At 42.2% G+C, this 25,009-nt stretch overlaps 1 protein-coding gene across 12 annotated transcripts in view; it reads right to left on the minus strand.

Moving 5' to 3' along the window:
* Window positions 1-922: 922 nt before the first annotated feature.
* The window catches only part of Lpar1 (lysophosphatidic acid receptor 1), a 122,933-nt gene continuing 98,846 nt past the window's right edge, over window positions 923-25,009 (minus strand). For all 12 annotated transcript variants that reach the window (XM_063287075.1, XM_006238195.5, XM_017593125.3 and 9 more), the window contains one exon: window positions 923-3,270. In XM_063287075.1, coding sequence (XP_063143145.1) covers window positions 2,969-3,270 — 302 coding nt within the window. In that variant the 3' untranslated portion in view covers window positions 923-2,968. The remainder of the gene's footprint in view (window positions 3,271-25,009) is intronic.

Below are 25,009 nucleotides of genomic sequence, written 5' to 3' on the forward strand. Positions count from 1 at the left end.
CGGCACAAAGCTTGTGGCAGTGGCCAACTATCTGATTTGACTTAACGTCCACTCCATGAGCAGAACCCATAATGTGACACTGCTTGGCTGGCCAAAAACCTGAGACTAAGTAGGCCAAGGACCTAGGGTAAAACCAAATACTGCTGTTAAAAAACAAACAAAAAACAATAGATTTACCACTAACAACATCTGCTCTATTCATAGTTAGTGCCTTGTTCAGCCATCATCAGAAAAGCTTCTGCCTGCAGCAGATGGGAAGAGACCCAGTGATCCACAGGCAGACAATATGCAGAGTGTGAGAGACCTTGGAACACTCAACCCTAAATGGGATGTCTCCATTAAATCCCGCCCCTCAGGGATTAGGGAACACTGCAGAAGAGAAGGTGGAAAGAGTGTAAGAACCAGAGGGCATGGAGGGCACCCACCAAGAAAACAAGGATCTCTAAATCAACACGATCAAATCTCCTATGAACCCACAGAGACTGAGGCAGAATGCACAGGGCCTGCAAGGGCCTGCACTGGGTCCTTTACATACATATCGTGGCTTCCGGTTTAGTGGTTTTAAGGAATTCTTGAGTGTGTAAGCAAGTTGGTCTGTGTTTCTTGTGCCTTCTTGTAGGATCTTTTCCTGCCCAATTCTGATGTGCTAGTTTTTGTTTTATCTTATATATTACATACATTTTATTCAAATTAAATAATCAAAATCTCTTGAAAATACCTTGCTCATGTGATCATTCTGTTGAGGTAACATGTCTCTCATGAATCTCACAGGGGTCGGGGGCCTCAGGAACCAGTGTCTGAGCTAGAAGAACAGCTGTTGGGTCACCTCAGACTGTTAAAGGTCGGAGAGGGAAGAAAGCACAGCACAAACCACAAGTTTCTTGAAAACGGAAAAAGCATAGAGCCTCTCACATCGCCAAAGGCTGATTGAGAATGATTTATTAAGGTTCAATTAGTATGCTTTTCAATTTAAAGTCCTTACATCCCCCATAAAAAGGGCATCAATAAAAGTCCAAGTTCATTTCACTCATTTCCAATATAAATTTCTTTGCATTTTGGTAAATATGGAGCAAAATCTTTTTCCTGCTAACTGGCTCTCCACCTACTTATTTTTCCCACCAGGCACACGTCACATGCCTACCCTCTACCCAGACACAAGCCACACCCTGCCTTTCCTCCTCCCCAGAATGCCACTCTCTGCAGGACTTCCTTCTCACAGACATCCTCCTGACCTCCCCACACCTGCTTCAGGACTATTCTTCTTCCTCCTTGCTCCTCATAGCACGACAATAGACACATGAGTCGCCCGGACACTGTACTGGGCATCTCTGAACATAGGGCACCAATTGGTTGATTGCTGGAGATCACACAGGAGCCAGCTGCTAACATGCCCCACCAAGGCTACTTGGAACAGCAACGCTGGATTCACTTCGATGTTTGATGTCTTTGTTTACTTCTACCCAACATTCAAGAAAGGGATCACCATTTCCTCAAAAAACGCTAAAATAAATTTGCTAGTTACGTTAGGGCATCTTGGTTATTGGGAAACATCTTGTCAAGAACTCATTCTCAACTAAAGTAGCCACTGCATTTCTTTTGTAAAAAGGTAGTTTCCCAGGCTTTTGTCAGCGTGGCCACCCCTGCAGTTTGAAAGTAGAATATCCCTTTTTGTAAAGTGAAAACACTTGAGGACATTTCACATTTTAAAAAGTAGGTCCTTCATGGGAATAGCTCCTAAGTAAATCATCAATGGTACTGGCAACGCTTTATGTACACAAGATTCTTCCGATATTATAATAATGAAAAAAATTAAAAACCTAGCCAACAATACAGGAATGGTTAAATAAACAGGGGCTGCATCCATTAAATGGAATATTATATAGCCGCTAACACTGTTTTTAAAAAAAATGCCATAGAAAAACCTGGCAATTCTGAAAGAAAAAGTTACAAAACATTTTACAATATCAACCCAATTATGTAAAAAAGGTATATAATATATATATATCTATAGGCATACACTCGTGAGCTGGTAAAGAGGGTGACTTCCTGGTTATAATATCGATAATCTTTTTTTTTTCCTTTTTTCACAGAGTTCTGCAATTTTCAAGTTTTCTATAGTAAGTATTATTTTATAACTTGGAAAACCACAGGCTTTAAAACAAATCCCACCGACGCTCTGGCACCAAGAACGAACTTGGATATCCTCACTGTGCAGGGACAACGCTACAGCACTTCATCTCCAAAGCTTGCAGAGTACACACTCTTTGGGTGACAAGCTCACATTCCTTTGCCTTTCATGTGTGTCTCATTACTTAAAAGGTAACTGGTAGGTTTCTTCCATAGCCTAAATGAATACTGATTTTTTTTTTTTTACTAGACTCTTCTATTCCCTAGAAGATTTAAAATAGTATCCTTTTATCTTTAAAGAAAGGCATACTGCATACACACATCACATGCTTGCTTTCTAAACAAAACATGAAAATCATTCTAATTTATAGTTTTCCTCCATCGTGGATAAAAATTCATCTAAGTCAGTTTAGCAGTCTTCTCGATCACAAACATGCTGTCAGACATATACATACTTATTAATAAATGCAATGTGTTGTTTGTTCTTTAAAGGGGAAGCCTGTGTGAATTGTGTACTTGATTTGGAAGATTTGTTTTTTTTTTTCTGGCTTAGGCCAAACCACATAAAATCTTTTAAGTCTAGTTAGTGAAGGCTACATACACGGTCTCCCCAGAGTCCGTTTCTGAATTCCACTGCAAGACGGTCCCCTTCTCTTTTCCAAAGGAGAAGATGGGGGCTACCAAGCAAGTTCATCCTAAAGTCTCTTGGGTCTAGGGACAAATACTGCCATTGGTTAGTGTTAAGTACAGGAGTGTCTTCGTCTCCTCTGGCGCCCCACCTTGCCCTGGCAATGCGGGTAGGGTGGGGTTCACAGATCCACAAAGGCCGGCTGGCTTCCTTCTAAACCACAGAGTGGTCATTGCTGTGAACTCCAGCCAGAATAGTGTGGTTGAGGGAGGAGGCCGAGCGGTCAGAGCCTTCCGTGGGGCCGTTGGGGTTCTCGTTGCGCTGGCAACACAGGATCTGCCTGAAGGTGGCGCTCATCTCTTTGTCGCGGTAGGAGTAGATGATGGGGTTCATAGCCGAGTTGAACTCGGCCAGGAGGAGGAAGAACTTCTCATAGGCCAGGACATCGCACTGCGGGCAACACACATCGAGCAGTAGCAAGACCAATCCCGGAGTCCAGCAGACAATAAAGGCACCTACGGCGACAGGGGAGGGATCAGAGCGTTAGAAGGAGAACAATAAATATCATTAGGAAGCGTGTGACCAGCCTGAGAGGATCTCAGGTCTCTGCAAACCCTGAGACCAGAGCCACCAATCCCGGAGACTTCGCTTCTGAACTCAAAGCAATAGTCACCTTAACAATATGCTGTTGACTCAAGTCTTACTTAAATCCAAGGATGTATGGATAATATTCATCATTTTGAGCAGACCACTCAATTTGATTTAAAAAAATTCTCCATGAGAAAATGCATTAGGTATGAATGTTTGGGGGCCAAGAGTTAGACATTAATGACATACCCTTCCATATTTAGCGAAGGTGCAGATTCTGGTTTCTGCTCATCAATGCACAACTCATCACTTTGCCATTTTAGAAAACTGGGTGGTGGGTTGGGAAAATTGAATTTTGTCTCACTTTCCTCATTTGAAAGAAATAGACCTGGGTAAATAGTCTATTTACCTCCTGGGGCGGGTTATAAATTGTAAATGGATGCTAAGAAAATAATCGCCCAGTGCATGTTAACAACCCCAACTACGGTATTGTTACTCCAAGCTGTGACCTATAAAGCATCAGCTGCCAGTGATGGACGCTTTAGTTTTTAACCCAACAGTCACAGTTCCTGTGGACATTTTACAAAGGATAAGTCACCTAATCTGCACATGTAGCAGGAAAACCCAAAGTCCACCGTACAGACAGAGAGAAACTGAGACCCAAAAAGATTTAACTACCTTGCTTAAAAGACCAGGAACCTGGAAGGTGGTAAAGAATATTCTCGAAGATTCTCTGCCCTTGGAGCCTGGCTCTGGCGCCCACGCTCCTGAAGCACTGTACTGTCCGTCCACTCTTTGCAACTTATAGAGTCAAGCATTTCTTACCAAATCTCATGTTTCAGCTGTCCTCTAGCCTAGGTCAAATCTCTGCTTTCTCACCCACAACTACACAGAATTATTCAGATTTCTCTATAATTATAATTGGTTTGGAGATACAGATGGGAAAAAGATATCCCCTCTTACTTAGTTTCTGAGATCCATTTCCATCTGGGTCTGAGGGAACATGTAAGCCATGAAATTATTAATTAACGTTGATGACAATGTTAACTTACCATGGGATAGAGGTCTTCTACTGAAGGAAGCAATCTAGTGGGGCAGTGTGTGCCATTACACCTCAGCTAAGAGGCCCCCATTGGATCATCACTATTTAGTGACAGAGGGTGAACAGGGAGAACCCACGCATGCATTTGAATCTTCAGATGCACACAGTGGTGATGGCCTCGACCAAGTCTTTAGCTTGGACCAGTATCAAGGAATGAGATTTTGAATGTGAGCTCCCCCCTCCCCCTTTTGCACCCGTTCAGCAGGGAAATACAAATACAGCAAGAAGAAAAGTACCCCATAAAGCTCTTTGTTCTGAACCACCACAATGTGTATTGGTTTAGACTGCTGTTCACTTTGAAGACCATCCAAGGTGCTTCGTTTTTCTTATAAATACAATACCTTCAACACTCCTCAGAGAGGGAAAACAATATTCCAAATATCAGCAGATAATAGCCATAGCACTATCTGACCCTCGATAAAAATGCTAAGAGAGCCTTCATTCCAAGACCTTAAATTTCCTTTATTGAAAGTCACTCAGAAAGTTGAAGGGAAATCAAAGGAATGCCTCTTGGGTTTCAGAAATAATGCCTTATTCATTGAGAAGCCAGGAAAGAAATTATTCTCAGGGTGGAACAGGCTTGGATGGAAAAATGCACAGTCCCATTATTCATCTGCTCATAACACACACACACACACAGACACACACAGACAGACATATACACATACAGATACACACACACATACACAGACACACACACATACACAGACACACACAGACACACACACAGACATACATACACACAGACACACACATACACAGACACACACATACACAGACACACACATACATAGACAGAGACATACACACACATACCCAGACACACATAGACACACACACACACAGACACACACACACACATACCCAGACACATACAGACACACACACACACACACAGACATACACACACACATACCCAGACACATACAGACACACACACACACACAGACATACACACACAGACACACATACACACACGCACACACTTGTCATGAATGGAAAACCAATCCTTTTCCCTTTTCCTTTATCAAAGCTCTCATTGATTTCAAGTTCAGAGCTTGGCTGGCTACAAGCACAGGCAGATACTATATTAAATAAAACCACCTCTTTCTCCCTGTGGGCAACAGAGATGAAATACCCTTATTCCCATGCAGGGGCTTAGTCTGCTTGACTTTGATCAGAAGAGGATCTAAATACTGTGATGGGTTGTTCATGATTTCTTAAAATGCAAAGATTCAAGAAGAGCAAGATCCTTTTAGAAAAGAGATGGCCTTAAAAAAGAGACTTTGGACTTCATTTTTAGAAAAGAAAGAAAAAAGCACCCTGTTAGATTTGGCCACAGGAAGTGGGAAATGCCACAGTCTGACCGAAGCTAACCTATGTGGACACTTCATGCAGGGACTTGGAGTCCTCTCCCTTCTTCTTCACTGAAGGAACTGTTTTTATAACTGTGATTGAGCCAACCACACTGTCTCAGAATCTTCATGATTCAATCAAATGTCTTAGTGACACAATAGACAGTCTCAGAAATCCACATTGAAAACTGATCATATTAGCCTGGGTGGTGGTGGCACACATCTTTGATCCCAGCACTTGGGAGGCAGAGACAGGAGATCTCTGTGAGTTTGAGGACAGCCAGGGCTACACAGAGAAACCCTGTCTCAAAAACAAACAAGTGAGTGAAAGAAGAGAGGGAGGGGGAGGGAAGGAGAGGGGAGGGGAGGAAGGGGAGGGACAAAAGTGATCATAGTGACCTTTCCTCACCCCTTTCCCTTCTCTTTCTGGGGTGTGTCCTGGATCACACTGACCAAAGACAAGAGTATATTACAGGAGAGGAGATGGCGGTGGGGGTTGGTCTGGAAAGTTTAAGGTGATCATTCTTCTAAATTGTAGAGAATGCATAGTCTGAAATCAAGTTTGTTCAAGTCCCCGACTTCCTTCTGAGTGGAGTTATCATCCTCCTGAGGTGCGTCACAGGCCATACCCAGACTGTAGTGTTGGATGTGCACTTGTAAGATGTGTGGATGAGCTGAACGAACCCCTACGTCGCTATCTGTAAAGCAGAGGAGCAACAGCTCTCTTCCTACCCCACAGATGCCCTCTTTACACTGTGCACGCCCACAGATGCCCTCTTTACACTGTGCATGCCCACAGATGCCCTCTTTACAGTGTGCACGCCCTGACTCCATCTGGTCACAGTGTCACAGAGGAGAAAACCTGTGCACAGGCTCTGGGGTGGATCCTCAGTAAGGACAAACAGGGAAGCATGATATGAACCACGGAGACTTGGCATTTACAGAACTAACTACACAGATTGACACAGTCCCAGGACTCAGAGTGGAGATGAGAAGGAAGAAGGAAGAGAAGGAAGGTACACAGGGAAGAGACACCGCTCCCCGTGGTTCTGCAGCTCCTTAGTGCCACACTCTAGTAGACGAAAAATAAAAATAATAGACAATTCCAGAGGGAAGACAGCTTTTGGTGCTGTTTACCTCTGGCCTACTTCTGATGGCAGATTCTACAGACCAAGGCACAAACCTGAAAAGTGGTATTCAACAGTATGAACGCGAGAAAACACAGAGTGGCCACATACTGTAAAACCAGGGGTGCAGGAGATACGAGGGCTAAGGTCATGAAGACCTACTATATCTGGCTAAGACATTCGCTCTCCAGCCAGCATTGGTTCTCGCCTCTATCACACGTAACAATAATGCAAATGAGGCTTATGACGAATAATGACCTCCATTTTAATCTCTCTGGCCTTAACTGCCAGGTTCCCACTAAAGATACAGATCAGTGTCAGTGAACGATAGGAATGATGGACATAAATAGAATTGTATCTGTCTGTATGTGTGTGTGTGTGTGTGTGTGTGTAACTGTGTCTGTGTGTGTTTGTGTGTGTAAGAGAAAATGTGTGTGAGTCTGTGTCTGTATCTATGAGTATATGTGAATATGTATGTATGTCTGTGTTTATGACTGTATGTCTGTGTCTGTGTATCTGTGAGTGTGTGTGAGTGTGTGTGACTGTGTGTGACTATATGTGACTGAGTGTGTGTGTATATGTGTGTAGAGTATGCATGTCTGTATCTGTGTGTATGAGTGTATGTGTCTGTGCCAGTGTGTGTCTGTGTGAATGTGTATGTATGTGCATATGTTTGTATAGATACATGTGTGTGTGTTACTGTGTGTGAGTGTATGTGTATGAGTATGTGTCTGTGTGTCTGTGAGTGTGTACGTGTGTGTGTGACTGTATGTGAGCGTATGTGAACTGTGTGTGACGATGTGTGTGAGTGTGTATGTGTGTAAGTATGTGTGAGTATGCATGTCTCTATCTGTATGAGTGTATGTGTCTGTGTCAGTGTGTGTCTGTGTGAATGTGTATGTATGTCCATGTGTTTGTATGGACACATATGTGTGTGCATTCATATGTGTATTTCTATTTTCTAGAACAAGAACAAGTAGAGCCTGAATCAGGGCAGCAGCGTAGGGCAAGAAGTTGTTCACCATTGCTCCCCATTTCCATCAATGAAAGGCCAATCCAGTACCCTGCTAGGCTCCTAAAAGGTTGAGTCCTGGGATCTTTGCCTCTCAGTGTGTAGAAAGTTCCCCATGGCTTGTCACATCACAGTGGAAGATGGAGTCAAAACATGCCTAAGGGTTGCCTTTCCTTGAACAAGCTTTGATTCTTTCTTATACAAAATCTGGGAGGCCTGGTGCCTGCAAAAGAGATGGAAAGAGAGGTGCTGGAAAGTGGGTGCAAGGGGCAGGGAGGAAGGGGGCAGCTTTGGAACCACAGGAGGTCACAGCAGCAGAGCACAGTCACATGACCACACATTCCCTTAGGTCTACACAACCCACCAGCTGCTGCATGGTGCTCACTGCCTGCTTCCGAATCAGCCGATTTTCTGGAAGGGCTATTTCCTAACGGGGTGATCTTTGCTTCTTTGCTTTTATATGGAACAGGAAACCAAAAACAAAGAAAAAATAGGCATCCGTGGCCAGAGAAGACCCCTAGGAAGAGAGCCCAAAAGTCTTGATGAGCTGAGAAAGCAGTTCCAATCTGGGCTGGGAAAATTGTGTTTTCACAAAAAATACTCAGGAATTCCATAAGTTTGGAATAAGTCAAGGGATGTCAATTCTATATCAGCCCTGCACCCAAGTTAACATCTCCGCGACCTGATTCTTTTCATTTCTCAAACCAGGATTTCAGAGACTAGTTTTCCCCTAGTGACATTGCATTTGTGTATTCCCTTTAGGCAGGCCAGTTGTATCCCAGAATCCAGTCAAACTTCTGAAAGTTCATTTTGATTCTGCTGCATCAATTCTTATCTAACAGATCTTAAAGGAAGCTCGGTTAGGTAGTGAACCACAGATAGACTAAAGCTTATTCATCTGTCCTTTAGCTAAGGGTTCATTATGATGTAACTATATGAGGTCATTATGATGTAACTAAATCAGGTCATTATGGTGTAACTGTATGAGGTCATTATGATGTAACTATATAAGGTCATTATGATGTAACTATATGGGGTGTTTCTAGGCAACAGTAGGGATTGAACCCAGAGCCTCATGAGTGCTAAGCAAATGTTATACAAATGAGATATATCCTCAATGTCTTTTAATATAATTTCGAGGGTGATTCTTACCAAGTTACCAGGTGGGCCTTCAATTTGCAATCCTTTGGCCCAGCCTCCTGAGCATCTGGGACCCACACCATGTCACCAGTCCCAGTTTATGATAGCCTTTTGAGATGGAAGCTTTTTCTAGAAGACTAACCTTGATTATCATAAATCATTTTCCCTGTATGGTGGAAATAATTCATATGCTTATGCCTATCTTTTACACAAAGGTCTTAGTTTTAATTATGTATATGCTTGTCTGTGTGAGTGAATGCCATGTTTGTAAGGACCTTTGGAAGCCAGAGGTGTTGAGCCCTGGAGCTTGAGTCACAGGCAGTTGTGAGCTGCCTAACATGGGTATTGGAAATCAAAACCAGGCCCTCTGTAAGAACAAAATATATCCTTAACTGCTGGGCCATCTCTCCATCCCCATGTTGTAGCATCTATCTTAATACCAATTTTACTCCACCTATTTAATGTTGAACATTTCTACTTCTATTTTGTAACCCTTGTGTATGTTTGTGTGTGTGTCCACGTGTGTCCATATGTCCATGTGTGTCTGTGAGTGCGTGTGCTCATGGTTACAGCCATGTTATAGCGCATGTGTGGTTATCAGAGGGTAATCTCAGGTGTTGGTGCTTGCCTTCCACCTTGTTTGAGGCAGGGCCTTCCTTATTCGCTACAGCATACACCCAGCTAGCTAGCCTGCAAGCTTGCTACCCCTGCCCCCACATCCCCTTCTTCGCTCCATGATGAATGGCAGACACTTAGAGTTTCATGATTTCATCTACTGTGTAATGTGGCCCGGTATTTCCACTACTCACTCCCAAGAGCTCACTTACATGGGACTTAACAGCACACTGATCTCCACAGCAGAGCAGAGCAGTCACTATGTTCTCTTCTTAACACTCCCACACCAGGGTCACAGTCCTCCAGTTCTAGCCTGATCTAGCACTGTAACCTATCCTCCGTTCAAGAGAGTCTCAATACCCCTTCCCTCTGATGCTGTGTACTCTTCTCAGCATTCGGCAGTATTCCACACATTCTCTGGATACTAGTACAGGCTCTAAACCTTAACCCTGGAATACACACACACACACACACACACACACAATTAACATGAGGTATATGCTAGTGTCTTCTATTGTGGAAGAAATTTGCTGGGCTGAACAGCCAATAGAAACCACTTCTCACTGTCAATACCCCAGCTAAATGATCAATGCCTCCTACAACAGACTCCTAACCAATGCCTCTCCCACCATGATCCTTCCCTAAGGTTCAGCAGGTACACCATGGCCAGAACGACTTCTTAAACAACAACTCATAATATGTTACTTTCCTACTTAAAGTCCTCCAAAGCCTTCTTGCTTGAAGTCACGACTGTGGTCTATAACGTCCTACACATCATTGCCTCTTCACATCCTCTCGGCTCCATCAATTTCAACTCACTCACGAGGTTCCACCCACACAACCGCTATTTTTAATCTCTTTGCTTTTAGAGGTCCTTCACCTGGGAGTCCCTCTCTGGGGCTCTTCATGTCTGCTTAGTATTAAATACCATTTACTCTCAAAGGCTGTCCTTGGCCATTCAAGCTGCCATTATCTTTGGTGAAGAGCATTAATAACACACTGAAATCTGAAACAGAGAGGAATGGTCATTACACTCTCACTGGCACTACCACATTACTCCACTTCACTATCCTCGTGTCCCTGTGTATGTCCAAAATTATCTTATTTATCGGCTTATGTTTATTGCTTATGGACATGAGTGTACTCCTCATGGAAGAAGGATTGCCTCACTCTCATGTCTTTCTCTCTAGCATGTAGAAGGGTAGTTGGTGTGCAATAGACATTCAATATATCTTCTCCAAAGAGTAAGCAAGTCTCAGCAAATAACCAGTACTCCAAACAAGGAAAAAAAAAAGCTAGTAAAATAAAAGGCCATTACATTTTGTTTGGGAGCTGGAGAGATGGCTCAATGGTTAAGAGCACTTGCTGCTCTTGCAGACAACTTAGATTCAATTCTCAGCACGAGTGTATGGTGATTATAAGCTTATAATCATCTGTAACTCCAGTTCCAGGAAATCTGATGACCTTCTCTGACTTGTGTGGGTACCAGGCATGCACATGTAACGCATACATACAGGCAAACAATCATACACATAAAAAAAAACATGTCTTTTGCAATGTTTCATCTGGAAGGTACGCTACCATGTGTAAAGTCTTTGAAGAGATGCTACAGGTCATACAAGGGGGCATCACACATTACAAATGCATTCATTACGACAGCATAAACTAACCTGCCTTGATAAATGCTGTTAGGAGTGCCTATGGAGTCTAAGGAACCAACAAGCAGGATGGGTCAGAAGCTCAGGAAGACCCAGCCCAGTCATGTCTCTGCTACTTGAATGATAAAATGTCTAATGTTGCCCTCAAGAAACACTCTACAGTCTAGACATTGCTGTCACCAGATGTGTAGGTATGGAATGCTATTGTCTAGCTCTGAGATGTCTCCCAGAGGCCCCTGTGATAAACGCTTGGTCACCAGTCCAGGGGATTATGGAATTTTTCTCTTCCCCCTCCCCCGTTTTCAAGAGTCTATGCAGCTGCATTCTTTCTAGAACGTTTGCATAAGCTGAAAACTGTTTTCTCTCAGAACACCGTGTTAAGGATGGAGTATTGCAGATATGGTACGTCCACTCTGTCTGCTGATATGCAGTGTCACATGGCACTGACTTCAAGACTCCTGGATACAGACTTCTCAATGACTTTCAGTGTGCCACGTCCCCTAACCCTGGTCCCAGTGATTATCCACCTCTACCTCAACCTAACCCCAACCCTGACGCTACTTTCCGGATTCCTTCCACGATGAAGTCAAAACTCCCTTTCATAAGTTCTCAGCTCCGTGAACCCCTCAGGGGTGAAGCCATCCCAGTTGTCTTGTCTTGTTATTTACAAGGCAGTCACTGCTTACAACTTTTCTCTAGTGTCAGGCTATATCTGAAAAGACTTGTTGAATTAATTTTTCCTAAAATAAGTAAATAAAAAGAGCATACATCATCCCACAATAAGGTCTGTTCATCAACCCTTTTCGTTACACATGCCTATCAATTTAGGAGGTCACTGATACATCAATTCATAGATATGGTCTTTGTTCAAAATTGCTCTTTGGACTCTGTTGGGAAGCTTTACTAAGAAATATTCCATCTTTGTTCTGAGTGGGTTTTTTTCTCTATTTTTTCTTGTTCTTTATGGACTGCTTTTACAATAGATATTGGATGTGACTGATTCTCATTTTTCTTTTGTATTTTCAAAAACTTGCTTTTACTTGGCAACTAAGAAAGCATTCTAAGACTTCTTTTCCAAATACGATATTGGGTCTCTTAGCTGTTGTTGGCCCATTTTGTTGCTGGATAATTCATGGGTTTTGTTAGTGATGGGCAAAGAAAGGCAGGCAAACAACCCTCTTTATTTTTTTATTTCAAGAGATGTTTAATTTTTTTCAGTGAACAGTATCTTTATACTTTATATATTATCTATTTATCATACACATTATCTTTATACATACTGACTTAATCAAATACTGTCTGCCATCTATAAAACTGTCAACTAGAACCCCTTAGAAACCATTTTATTTCCTGTTTCCTACACTGCTTCCATGTGAGCTGTCACATCACCTCCAACCACATTGGAGGAGGTGCTTCGGGAGGTGACTTCCCACTGCAAGCAAAAAAAATCTAAACAGAGGACTTCTTGGTGGGATGATGTCTAATGAATTGATGTTTCACCTATACCTACACATCCAGTGATGACAATCTGGTACATAGGCAAAGGCCGTTAGACAAGCACATGGACAACTGAAAACCAAAAGCACAGGAATAGTCCGACAGAAGCAGCACGGTGATCCAGTCAGGATACACAGGGCCCTGCATCCTTTTAAGCACACGCACTACTTCCACTAGCCCCTAAGACACTCATGAACCTTGAGGTTTCTCTCTGCGAGCATACCACACAGGAAGTTCTTTAATTTACCTTCAAGAGAACAAACTGTATGGTAGTCTAAACCATGTTGAGAAGGGTCACTCCCTGCCCCCTCCTCCTCCCTGTGTATGGTTTCTCAAGCACGTCCACCTCTGTGTCACAGTAACGGTGTAGTAGAAGTTAAGGCTGACTTACGAGAGTGTACGTCCACCAACAGTCAAACATCAATGCCACCCATAGCCTTACAAAGGGTTTTCTTAAAAACCCTTAGCTCTCCCAGGAAAATTATTGTTGTCAGTTCCAGATTAACATCAGCTAACTTAGAAAGTAATGCTAAAGTTACACTGTGACTGTAGCCCAGCTGTTACCAAGGTGATTTGAATAATATTTATCTCATTAATGGGATAACTGACTTTCCCCCCCAAATCTTTCCCTTTCAAAAGTTCAACATGAACAGGAAGTTTAGAACTGGTTTTGCAACATATTTAATTTTCAGCTACGAATTAAGATTCTCCCAAAACTATGTGCGGTCTAGCCAAGTATTGAAATCTGACTGCAAACGCTCAAAGATTGTATAGCAAAAGACAAAATCTGGTGGATTTTTAATCCCTGGACTTTATAAAACACTTGTGTGGACCAACACGATATGAACCACTTAGAGGGAAATTTCAAAGGAATTGAAACATAATGGAAATTTCACTTATTCATCTTTTTCCTCCCTGCCAAAAGGGGGGAAGAAAATCAGAGCTTGGTCCAAAAGCAGATCCAGAAAATTGTGTGTGTGTGTGTGTGTGTGTGTGTGTGTGTGTGTGTGTGTGTGTGTGTTTTGCAACCTAAAATGTTTCTTACGTGTATTCTTTTCCTAGTGGTCCAAAAGACATGAAAGGAAGAATGGTTGAAATTGTCAATGCAATTGTTGTTTTGGAGATCTGCTGTGTCTCCTCTGGCTTCCAGATGTCCTGGGTTGGCCTTTCCAAAGCACAGATTCCTGACAGAGTGGGAGGGAGGTACAGTCTGTTCTGCTATAATATGATAGCTGTGTGCAGAAGGTATCTCCTGTTATCAAAACCTTTAAAATCTTAAAAAAAAAAAAAAAACCAACAGATTTAAAAACGTAAAAAGAAAAAAGAAAAAAATTCAATTGAGAAATAGGTGTTAGGGTGTGTTCATGGTTAAGAACTCCATTTCTATAATTATAAGCCATTTTTTCCTGCATGAACCATGTTGTTTTAACCAAGGGTATTGAGTGAAAACTTGGTGGCTCAACTATGACAAAGGCCAAGCCAGTGAGTTCTTAAAGCACAGAACACCTAAGCAACACCAATCGTGTTTCCTAAATGCATCAAGGATGAAGGGTAGGGACAGAGAGGCATCTCGGGGCTAAGAGCCCTGGTTGCTCTTCCAGAAGACCAGGGTTCAATTCCTAGCGCCCACATGGCACTCGGCTCACAAATGTTTGTAACTTCATTTCCAGGAGATCCGATACCTTTTTCTGGCTTCCTCCAGTACCAGGTGTGGATGCAGAACACGGATATACATGCAGGCAGAACGTTCTGACATACGTGTAAAGTTTAACACATAAACTGTAGCAACCTAATTTCTGAGCACCTATCTTAGAAATGTCTCTGCCCGTTGTACAAAATGACGTGCAATCATTCACAGTACTGTCTGCTCAAAAAAAAAAATTTAAAATAGCACAACGCCATGGAAAATAAAACAAATTACATTGCATACAAAAAAGTGAACGCCTATTCCATTTCAAAAAGTAGGATATTCTGTCTTTATTGCTACCAAATGATCTCAAAAAATTGTATTAGTTAGAAAGAACACAATGTGAAATATGTATAATTTGCTACCAAACAACAAAACCTTGCACCACCCGGGCCTCGATTGAGACTAATAGCCAATTCATTTTAGCTGTTTAGAGCATCATAAAGATGATACATTAGACGCGCCGTTCAACTTGAAGAGCAAAATTTGTATTCACTTGCCAATCCTTTGAAACATAGCCCAGACTTTTTATTTGAACTTGGGTCTTTTGACTAAAGCCCTGTACCATCATCTCCCAAGCAAAAACCACAGCAATTAACCCTCACAAACGACTTCCAAATTGGCTCCTCCAGTATGGAGTCAGCACTTAAAATTCTTTCTTCTTACATCTTTTTTCTAAAGTGATCACATGTAAATTTTTATTTTGTGTTTATGTGTGGGGCCGTGCAAATGCCGTGGGGTGCTTGTGGGGGGTTAGTGCACACCTTATTGGCTCTCCCCTTCCATCGTGTGGGGGTTGGGATTGAACTCAGTCATCGGGCTTGGAGGCAGGAGTGTCTACCCACTGAGCTATCTCGTCCACTGGTTTTCATTTCTGTTTTGGAGACAAGGTTTTACTCTAACTCTAGCTGTGCAGTTGCGATCCTCTCCGCCTCTCAAAGGCTAAGATTTCAGGCACCCCGTGCCCACTGAAAGTTCTTCCAAAGCAACCTGACTGCAAAGGCCTTAACTTTTATGCTTCCTCCAAACAGGTTTCCTCCAGTTATTCCTGTTTTTTTCTTTTCAGTTTGCTTTCATTGAATATTAGGAAAATATTCACATAATATACACATATGTGTTTTGTTTGCATTCATTATTTATTAGATAATGTAAAATTATGTAATTGTGATAGCTTGGGATAAGGTTTAAAGGACAAATACCATTGGTTATTGGTAGCTGTCAGGAGCTAAATTACGGACCTTAGGGTGGTATTGTACTTTTTCTGTTTTTTCTTAAACTCATGCAAACATGAAATAGTTGTTATGCATCAGTGCTTTTTGAAGTAGTAGAGACATATCAGTGAATCAAAGGGGAAAAGATATTCTCTGTCCTCACTGAGCTTAGGTTCTGGAAGGGATGACGGAAGCAAGTAAGATCGTAGGCGCATTGCCCTTTAAAAGGGGTGGTATCTGGAGACCCAGAGGGCAGGCAGGGACAGTAAAGGGCTTCGTGCAGTAGTCACAGCAGTGGCCGCTCAATACAATTACAAGTGCTGCTGCTGTCTTTGAGCACAGGAAGGTGGCATTTCCATGGTCTCAGTGACATGGTCTGCTGTGAGTGGAAGAGTGGAGTCAAGACTGGAAACAACTTTTAAAAGCGCCTTTAGAGCTTGAAGGGGTTTGAGACCCCATATGAACAACAATGACAAGCAACCAGAGCTTCCAGGGACTAAGCCACTACCTAAAGACTATACATGGACTGACCTTGGGCTCCAACCTCATAGGTAGCAATGAATATCCTAGTAAGAGCACCAGTGGAAGGGGAAGCCCTTGGTCCTGCCAAGACTGAACCCCCAGTGAACGTGACTGTTGGGGGGAGGGCGGTAATGGGGGGAGGATGGGGAGGGGAACACCCATAAAGAAGGGGAGGGGGAGGGATTAGGAGGATGTTGGCCCTGAAACCGGGAAAGGGAATAACAATTGAAATGTAAATAAGAAATACTCAAGTTAATAAAAAAAAAAAGCGCCTTTAGTACCAAGAAGGTCGCTAATGATGGTTAATAATGATGGCGTAATCAAAACTGAAGGCTGGTTGGAGCAGGTTCAAGAGAAAGAAGACAGAAAGGGCACAGGACAGGGAAAGACAATTTGGATGCAGTTTTACTGAAACAGTCAGAGAAGTGGTCATGGCATTAATGGTTACATTTTACAAAGTTACAGTTTATTTCAAGTTGGTGGCAGTTAAGAACAAGTGTGTGAGCCCGGACTAGAGTGCTTGCTTTGCATGAACCAATCCACAGGTCTGATCCCCAGTGTTGCATGAATCAGGCATGATGGACACATGAACCCCAGCACTCAGGATGAGACATGCAAGGTTATCTGTGGCTTCGTGGTGGCTGGAGGCCAGCCTGGGCTACAGGAGACATTGTCCTCTCCTCTTCCACTTACAGAAAGAGTAAGAGTGTGAATGCAAAGACATACCCCACACCCTTGCCTGCCTGCATATTCTCACACACAGAGCCTGTTTGAAGAAGGCTACACCGGAGAAGGGTTTTTGCCATGGCTGACGGTTGCCATGAAAACATTGTTTCACTGTCTGTTTTTCATTACTGAAATTTTACCATCACCACCTTTTTTTTTTTTTTTTTTGCTTACTTTTTTTTTCCCCCTCCATCTTTATTAACTTGGGTATTTCTTATTTACATTTCAATTGTTATTCCCTTTCCCGGTTTCCATGCCAACATCCCCCTACCCCCTACCCCTCCCCTTCTACATGGATGTTTCCCTCCCCATCCTCCCCCCATTGCAGCCCTCCCCCTAACAATCACGTTCACTGGGGGTTCAGTCTTGGCAGGACCAAGGGCTTCCCCTTCCACTGGTGCTCTTACTAGGCTATTCATTGCTACCTATGAGGTTGGAGCCCAGGGTCAGTCCATGTATAGTCTTTGCCTATAAATTTCATAAAGTCATTGTTTTTGATAGTTGAGTAGTATTCCATTGTGTAGATGTACCACATTTTCTGTATCCATTCCTCTGTTGAAGGGCATCTGGGTTCTTTCCAGCTTCTGGCTATTATAAATAAGGCTGCTATGAACATAGTGGAGCACGTGTCTTTGTTGTATGTTGGAGCATCTTTTGGGTATATGCCCACGAGAGGTATAGCTGGATCCTCAGGCAGTTCAATGTCCAATTTTCTGAGGAACCTCCAGACTGATTTCCAGAATGGTTTTACCAGTCTGCAATCCCACCAACAATGGAGGAGTGTTCCTCTTTCTCCACATCCTCGCCAGCATCTGCTGTCACCTGAGTTTTTGATCGTAGCCATCCTGACTGGTGCATCACCACCATTTTTAAAGTTAACTCTAAAGTCATGAAGAGCTTGCCACTGCTACCATCTAATTTACATACTTATTGGAAATTACTAGAAATTCACAGCACCTCAGCTCATTTGATTATGTTATAGCCAAGGCAGGTTTTCAAAAAGTTAATGGAAAAAGAATGTTTAGTATAGTTCAAAAAAACCTTAAATTAGCTCCCATGATACATACCATCAGTCTTGCATTCAAAGGCTGCCATACTTTCATAAAGGAGTAAAGATAGAAAGGAAGGAAGGCAGGCAGGAGAGAGAGAGAGAGAAATTATCAGTGTATGTCACTATAAATTTAAGGACTGGGCTTCCTCCATAAGAAAGCAATTAAAATACAAATATGCAAGAAATAAAATAAAAACTACAAATATTGCTCAAATACGAAATAAAAAAACCTGATAAAGTCAATAAAACTGGAATTTAAATGAACAAAGATGAATTTCTTTTAAATTTTAATTTATTTTTATTTATATATATGCATGCATGAGAGCATGCCATGTGTGTATATATGTGTGTGTATATGTGTGCGTGTGTGTGTGTGTGTGTGTGCGTGTGTGTGTGTGTGTGTGTTTGCACGAATGCATGCAGAATAGGGCTCTGGACCCCTAAGAGCAGTCCCAAGGCCTTCCTTGTAGCAACCTTCCTGTCATTTTTATGTTTCGCTTACGTGTGCTCAAGGTGGAGCATCTCAAGTTGCAAAATACTTAGTGACAACACTTGGTAAACATAATGTTGGTACAAATGATTGAAAACAAATTCTCCAATCTGTTCCTAGCACTGTTCTTCAGAATAAAAGTAGATGGTTTCTAAAACAGACGGGGGATTGTCTAGCATGCATTCAGTTCCCAGAATCAAAAGGAAAAATTTCCCTAGTCTCCTAGGAGATGCCGAGTCCAGAGAAACTTGGGGATTTTCCCCCTTCTTCAGTTTGATAGGTAACATTTCACTAACTACTGAACAGCCGGTTTCTCCTGGTTTGAGAAGTTGGGCCTTGTGGGACAGGAAAAGAAGAGGCGGGCGGTCAGAGGGTGGATGCACTTCCTAACTCCCTTTGCTGAAGCAACAAGAGGGGTGGAGCTGGAACCCGGTCTTCCATCAGCCTTCCTTCTTCACTCCTAAAGACACGGGGCGTCCACCCACTGAAGCCCACAGGGCCCTGATTAATCGGGAGAGGGAAGAGAGAGCCAAGTGTGCTTCAGTTTTGTTTTACAGAGAGCTAGGAGGGGTAGAAACTCGAAGCCTTATGCAGCACGTGAGCCTTTGACACGGACGAGTGGCGCCATCGTGTATAAAGTGCATGCCTAGGTTACAAAAAAAGTTCTGCAATATTTTAAATGATATATTTTGTGTTGGGCAGCAATCATATCTATCCCTGGTCATGTACGGTGGGAAACAGCCCTTGTACTCTAGATTGGACACCTCTGGAAGAGGACTTTTTGCTTTAAAAAAAGGCAGTAACGGGGGTTGGGGATTTAGCTCAGTGGAAGAGCGCTTGCCTAGCAAGCGCAAGGCCCTGGGTTCGGTCCCCAGCTCCGAAAAAAAGAACCAAAAAAAAAAAAAAAAAAAAAAAAGAAAAGAAAAGAAAAAAGGCACTAACGAAATACATGTTTTTTCTGTTATTAGTAGTCTTAAAGTATTCCCAACCTTTGAGGGGAAAAAAAAAAAAGGAAAACAAAACAAAAAACAAAAAATGCCTCCCTGACTGTGATTAGAGAAGACAGTGTAGGTTTTCCCTCTGATCCTCCCAGCTAAGTAAGTATACATATAAACACTGGAGAAAAAGAAAGGATGAACTCTAGGGTACAAAGCTGAAGGTGAACTGGGAAGGATCCCAGAACATAGGAACAGAGCATCTTACAACCCAGAACACACAAAATAGAAGCACCCAGACCCAACCAGCAACAGCGGACAGCGAACAGCTCACGGAGGTCCTCTCCTTTCCTCTTCTCACCTACACTCTACAGGAATTCCACAAACAAGACCTCGGAGTCGGTGTCTTAGCAAAGGGATGGGGCCATAATCTCTCTTCAGTAAGAGGACTGTGACCAGGGACCGCAGTGTTCCCACTTGATAGGTCTAAATAGGGGACAGGAGGCAGCAACGAAGGACTCCTCTTGAGGTACTGCGCTGTGAGGAAAGGTCGTCAGAAGTGTTAGACTCTAGGACATGTGTTGTTTGTCTTTCTCTTCTTACACGAGAGGCTTCAGAAAGCCGCACCCGATGCCCTTCTCCCACCCGAGAACACTTAGCAGGGATCAGCAGAACCTTCCAATTCAGACACGCTGAGTGGATCAAAATAGCAGCACAGGATCCCAGAAAATTACATTATCAATGGGAGCACACAGAGGTTAGAGTTTGCATGCTAAAACCAACAGGGATGACAACCTGTTAAAGGGAATATGATATAAGGATGTGAGACTCCTAACATGGCCGATAAGTGTCCAGGACACAATGGAAATCCACTGATCATACCAAAACATGGGAATGCCACAAGTGGGTGCAGAGACGATGAATAACCAGCACTAATACAAAATCAATTAATGACGGGATGACTAGCAATATCTTAAAGCAGCCATTATAAAAATGCTTCAGCAAGTAATTTGAAACAGTTTAGAAAAACTTGAAACTGCAGCAGAACTCAGCAAAAAAAATTTTTTTTTATGTTTTAAAAGGTGGAAATTATAAAACCAGTAATGAAAATTAGCGTAGTGGGTTCAATAGCAACGTGGCAAGGGCAAATGGACACACAGTGTTACAGGACTCACCCGATCTGAACAAAGAGCGAAGGATGAAAATCAAGAGGAAAACAGAGTCTCAGGACTTGTGGTAACAAAATAAACAAGAGTTAAGTTATTAAAGTCATAAAAAACGACAAAGAGAATAGGCTTGAAAAGTGTTGGAAGAATGGATTACCTAGAAGTTTCTAAATTTGAGCATATATGGTATACACACACATGCATAAGAAACCATATGGATGCTAGATATAACTCCAAATTAGTTTCATAATTAATATTTTAAAACTTAGAATGGAAATACATATCTTAAAAGCATCGAGAGAGGACTGATACATTATCTTCTGGAGTATTCAAAAAAATAAAATAAAATTTGTTATCTGAAACCATGAAGGAAATGGGTTACTTTCCAACAGGTAAAAATAAGAACCATGGCCTCTTAATTTTATATTCAGAAAAACTATCTCTTAGAGATGCCAGAGGAATAAAAACATCATCAGATGAGTCGGGGTGGGGAGGTGGCTGCTAGAACCATCTTTAGAGAGCAGCTTTGAAATACTCTTTTCTCAAACAGGAAGAAGTGCTGTAAGCAGGAATCTTGGGAGCAACAGGAAAAGAAAAGGACGACAGAAGGAACGGACACGAGGTCGCTTCTCTAATGCCTCCTCATGAGCACTACAGGACGGATGAGTGGAGCAAATTCTAAACACTGCGGGATGCTCCACACAGACTACTTAAAAGCTGGGAAGGGAAAGGAACAATGCTTCCACCCTTCAACGTGAACACCAGCACCACCAAATAACATCTGTCTGTCGTCTGTCTGTCTGTCTGTCCGTCTGTAGCAAAAGGCAAGCAACCTGGAGCTATAGACAGCTAAAGACTGCAGGGGAAGGAAGGCCTCGGTCCTCAGTGCTGTGGCCCCTTGTACACTGCCCCCAGTCAAGCTAGTAAGTCCCACCCAGGCTCGTGCAGATGACTGCAGTGGGTCACAAAAGTCGTTTTTATGTTGCTCCCAAAATATTTAAGAGCTGTCTTGTTAGAGGAGGAGAGCTTGGGATGAGGGGGTTTTGTTGGAGGTAGAACGGGGAGGAAGGATAAGGGAGGGTCGAATTAATCAACGAATGATATGAATGTGTAAAATGGTGGAAAAAATAGATACATTTTAAAAAGAGAGCAACCAGTTTAAAAAAAAAACTATTCAAGAAGATAAAATAAAAATAAATTAAGGTGCTATTCTAAAAGCCCAAATGTTTATTTAGGGTCCCATTTATTAGGTAATTCAATGTTAATGAATGCAGCAAGTCCTCAGCAAAGTCTGGACCTGGGTCTGGGGAGATAGCTCAGCCAGTAAAGGGCTTGCCTTGCTTGAAGACCTGAGCTTGATCCCTAAAACACAGAGATTTCAAAACGAAACAAGTGTGGCAGTAAAACCTGAGATCCCAGCACTAGGGAGAAAGCCTCAGCTACCAGGCAAGTTCCAGGCCAGTGACAGACTCAAAATAATAATAATAATAATAATAATAATAATAATACAATCTAGGTGGACAGTGCCTGACTGATATCGCCAAGGCTATTTTCTGGTCTCTACATGCATGTTCACACATGAGTATATGCCCATGTAAATACAACCACACCCACATGAACATGCACACACAAAGTGTCTAAAACTTGGGACTACATCACTCTGGGACAAATCCAATTCTAACTAGGAATGTAGGTTACTAGAACTTTCTGGGCTTTAGCATATCACCCTCCCAGGAGGAGTGATTTCTAAGGTAGATCTGTAAGACAGCTTCCAGGACCCTATCTGTCAATTATGACAAACCTCTGTCCTTCCTGACACCCCACATTATCACAGATGATGCTCACTCCTCAGAAAATGGACTGACAACCACAGAATCTAATTCACAACGCCAAGAGACTAGTATACAATATACTCAAGGCTCTCATGAGTCCCTAAGAGTTGAGGAGAGATTTGGAGGAATACGTAACAGACTCAGTGATGCATGGACCATTTCCCAAAGGTCCTTTCTTCCCGTTTCTTACTGTAGGGAAGAGAAAATGCGCCAGAGTTAAATACTTAGCTGATGCCACTTAGCCCCTGCTGTAGATCAACCATTAAATCCATAAGTAAAGGAACTGAAAACTAGCCGACCCTGACCACACCACCCCAACTCAATGTGCCCTCAGCTTGTCTTCAGCTCACTCGTCCACCCTATAAAACAATCGAACATCATTTACCATTGGGAAATCATAGTTCATCATGGAGAGCTTCACTCACTCGTCACCACTGTGTTTTGTAAGTAAATATGGACGCCTTGGTTTTACTATGAAGACATTAAGGTCTCTGGTTTTTATCCATAGTGTGTAGGTTTCAAAATACTTTATGTTTTTCTCTTCAATTTCTACTTTCTGTGGCGAAATGGAATTTTATTTCCTAGATAGAAGCAGATGGAACTTCTGAGGAATGTGCCCAGCTTAGCGGTTAAGCATCAGACTTTGATGTCAGATGTGCCTGGGCTAAAAGGCCCCAGTTGGTGGACTTGTTGGTAGTGTCCCGGCTTACCACCCCGGGCCTCAGTTTCTTCATTTATAAAAAGCACATGACACTCCCCACTTTAAAGGATTACTAGCAGAACCAAATGGACGTATACATTTAAAGTACTTGGCACGAAAGATACATTCCACAGTAGCTGCTCTAATCCAGGACATGCCTTTTGCAAGAAGCTTTGTTATCACAGGCAGCAATGGCTTTAGATAAAATGTCAGGAAGTCAGCTCAGTGAGGATCATGGAACAAAAAGAGACATCAGGTTGTAAAAACCTAACAAATGTTACATCTGGAGCCAATGTTCTACTGTGCTCATGCTGGGTACTTGAAGATGAGGGTACTCTCAGATCAAACAAACTGCCTCATTCCACAGTGGTGAAGTGTCCACCCTTCCCACCCATGGTATAATGCCTTCCATTAAACAGAGTAAGGTCTGTGCACGCATGCGTGTGTGCGTGTGTGTATGTGTCTTATAGTGTGTGTGTGACTGGGATACAGTCACTTTCTTTGAAAGCTTATCTCAAGCTGAGTATCCTTTTCCCGAGTAGCAAACTTCTGGGCAAACTCATAAAATTATTAAGAATACCAACTCCACATTTTAGCCTTCAATGTTAGAAAGCATGCTTATTTGTTCTTTGTAAACATCAACCCAACATCTGCCAACATGGCTGCCTCAAAACTTAAAAGTACACATTCCTATCATTCTGTGGTAGGTTTTTTTTTTCATATTTAAATATTTTTCTTGGGTTGACTCTCACAGTAAATGGAATGAAACGCTTCACAGTAACCCAACTATTAGAAGAGATAACGCCCTATCAAAGTCCTTTACAAACACTACCTTCCCTCCACGTCTCTTCTAGGAAAACTCTTTTGAATTTAAATGCTTTCCTATATAAAATGGACAAATACACTCAGCAAACACCAGAGACAAAAAAAAAACAAACAAAAGACAAAAAACCATAGCCTGACTAACAACAAATATATTCTGTGAAATCTGTGAATTATGTGTCTTCTCGATGGCCAAAATGTTAATAGTAACCATAGGTACACTTTTAAGAGTCAACTAAAAGGATAAAGGAAATTTCTAAGAATTATGATATAAAGAGTTTTTACTAATGAGCAGTTTAGATGCTGCCATGTTCCTACCTTGATGATAATGGATTGAACCTCTGAACCTGTAAGCTAGCCAAATTAAATGTCTTTATGAGACTTGGCTTGGTCATGGTGTCTGTTCACAGCAGTAAAATCCTAACTACGACAAGCAATAATTTTCAAAAAAAATGAGACTTGTTAGTCCAATAAAACCATATCTATGAATTATGCATTTTCTAGCATTGCATGTATCTACCTTATCATAAAAAATGGCTGCAAATCTGGAAATGGTGAGGGTTCCTCTGCACATGTTGTCTTAGCCAGGAAGAGTTAATGGATGATCTGAATAAAGCACTAAATCATACAGAGTTTGATAGCAATTCCACATCCCAGCTCTTATCTGATGTCATAGCACTGGACACACATATGCATAAAGGAATACTTCCTGGCCATGAAAAGCATGAAACACTAAGTCACAGCAACATGAATGGAGGCGGAAGTTGTGTTAAATGAAAGAAGCTGGACAGTGAAGGGTTAAGCCTCATACTTTCACTCACTTATGAAGAACAAAGCTGACCCTATAACATCATGGCATAGAATAAGACTCACTAAGGACTGTGGGGATCAGGTGCAGGGGACAAAGACAGGAAGTAAGTTAAACATAGGGCACCGAGCCCAGAGGAAGGATTGGTTCTCCTGTTCCATGGCTTAGCAGGGAAACGCTAGTCTATTGACAGCACTCGGTGGCATATTT

This window comes from Rattus norvegicus, chromosome 5, assembly GCF_036323735.1.
Source record: "Rattus norvegicus strain BN/NHsdMcwi chromosome 5, GRCr8, whole genome shotgun sequence".
NCBI lineage: Eukaryota > Metazoa > Chordata > Mammalia > Rodentia > Muridae > Rattus > Rattus norvegicus.